At 31.0% G+C, this 2,141-nt stretch overlaps 1 protein-coding gene across 1 annotated transcript; it reads left to right on the top strand.

Annotated features, from left to right (window-relative positions):
- Positions 1-1,111: 1,111 nt before the first annotated feature.
- On the top strand, positions 1,112-2,138 carry LOC116350104 (the record flags this gene model as incomplete). Its single annotated transcript, XM_031781835.1, has 3 exons — positions 1,112-1,474; positions 1,548-2,013; positions 2,078-2,138. Coding segments are annotated over exons 1-3 (846 nt in total), but the record flags the coding sequence as incomplete, so codon positions are not given.
- Between the last annotated feature and the right edge of the window lie 3 nt (positions 2,139-2,141).

Here is a 2,141-nt window from a genome sequence, read left to right as displayed (position 1 = left end):
TAAGCTGATATACATCAAGCAAAATTGGATTCTAGGCTTTGAATGACAAATAATTCACAAAATTGATTTTTCAGCACGACCAAAGATAACACACAGAAAGAAAAAATGTGGTATTTTTTATTCAATTTTGGTAGATTTAATATAAAATTAACCAACAACGAATTAAATTTACCATTTTTGACATGTCTGAGGCATATTTTTCAAAAGTGACTATTTGTTGAATAAGTTTTACCAACTGCTTCATTACATTTACCAACTTTTCGAAACCACAGATGACGCTAGCCCATGAATTTGGTGAATGAAATGAAGCAATTGGTAAAAATTATAAAACTGATAGTCTCTTTTGAGAAATATGCCTCAGAGATGTCAAAAATGGTAAATTTAGTTCGTTGTTGGTTGATTTTATATTAAATCTACCAAAATTGAATTAAAAATACCACATTTTTTCTTTCTGTGCATTAACTTTAATATGGAAAAAGGAAACCTTTCTTCATTTAAAATGAATAATTTTATTTCATTTTTTCCCAGCGGGAAAATGATAATTGTGAGAACTTCAGACACATGAAGATACAATTTTTCTATGTAATTGATCACGTTGATACAAAGCCAAATAAATTGCTTTAGAAAATCAATTATTTGTGGTTTCTTTGATAGATAGTCGTTTAGTTTTTAGGAGAAAGCACATTTTTCACCGCAACAATTCATATTTTCCAATAATTCTTTTTTATATGGCATGTATAAGCAAAAAAAAGCAACAATTTATTCAACGGAATTCAAACTCACAGTCAAATTTGAATAACTAATTATTACCTTCTAAAAATAAACGATGTTTGCCATGAAACTAATGGTATATAAGCGATGAAAACACCATTGCATGGTGCATTTGAATACGAGCAGTAATATGGTCGCTACTTTTTAAATAAAACTGCACAGTTTGTAATATTTTATTCGTTGTTCTAACTTTGTCGTTGTTCTTTCCTTTTTTAATAGAGGATAATTGAAATAAAAGCCAATAACGTGTAAACATTCAAGCTCTATTTCAATTCATCATTTATGGACTTGGAAATATAAAAAGTTTTTATCTGTTAATCAAAGAGAACTACCACATTAAAATAAAAATCAAAAAAAAAAAAACTCATAATAAAAATTGTGAAAATGGAAAAATTCGAAGTACTCAAATACAATCAGATCTCAATGGGTTGGTTGGGAATTCATTCGAAGCGCTTGAACGAACCGACCAATGAATTCTTCAGATCATTTGTTGCTTTCTTCATTCTGTTCAATGTGGTATCGTTTACAATCATTTCAAGTGTCGTGTACGTGTATATACACATACATAGCTTCGAAATGATCGCGGAGCCCTTTTTAGATGCGTGTTGTGGCACACAAGTGGCGGGTATGTTTATATGCATCGGAATCAACATGAAAAAAGTAAAAAAATTACATCTTGTACTACAAGAGCTCGTCGACAAGGGTACGAAACATTTCCTTTTATCAATTTTTTAATGCAAATCATGCGATGGTGTCTTTCTCTTGTTTTCACTTAGATCGAAAGGAAGTGTTCAATATATATTGGCAAGTTGAGCAAAAGTGTCGAAAGTATACCAAAATCATTGCCTGCTTTCCATTGAACTTGATTTTCGTGGGTACGCTCATCTACTCCATTGTTTGCATTGCAAATGGAAATCGGGATACATCAACTTGGAAATTGTTGTACTTCTTCAGTCTACCAATTGATAGAGACACAATTCACAGATGGTATATATTCTGGTATGTTGACACCAGTATTGGTGTGACTTATTCTTTAATCCTCATTACGATTTCAACGTACTTCGTCTGTTGCTGCTTCTATCTCGGCGGTATTTGTGATCATTTTGATTTTCTAACTTATTCATTAAATGAAGAAGTAAAACAGCTTAATAAAGAAAAAAATGTCGCAAAATATCAACAAAAGTATGGTAAAATGAAAGACAATGTTGCGCAAACTGTAAATATTCACATAAAATTGTATGAGTAAGTTGATTAATTTCTTAAGCTCGAAAACTGAATCATTTATTGCTGTTAATTTTTCTTTCAGAATTTTTAATATGGTCGCTGACTTGAACAGTGGAGTCATATTTTGGCTTCTTCCTGCCAATGTC

Source organism: Contarinia nasturtii, unplaced genomic scaffold, assembly GCF_009176525.2.
Source record: "Contarinia nasturtii isolate CC-2019 unplaced genomic scaffold, AAFC_CNas_1.1 Cnas_scaffold_3600, whole genome shotgun sequence".
Taxonomy (NCBI): Eukaryota; Metazoa; Arthropoda; class Insecta; order Diptera; family Cecidomyiidae; genus Contarinia; species Contarinia nasturtii.
Note: the sequence above shows the minus strand (reverse complement) of the source record. Positions and strands in the feature narration are given on the sequence as shown.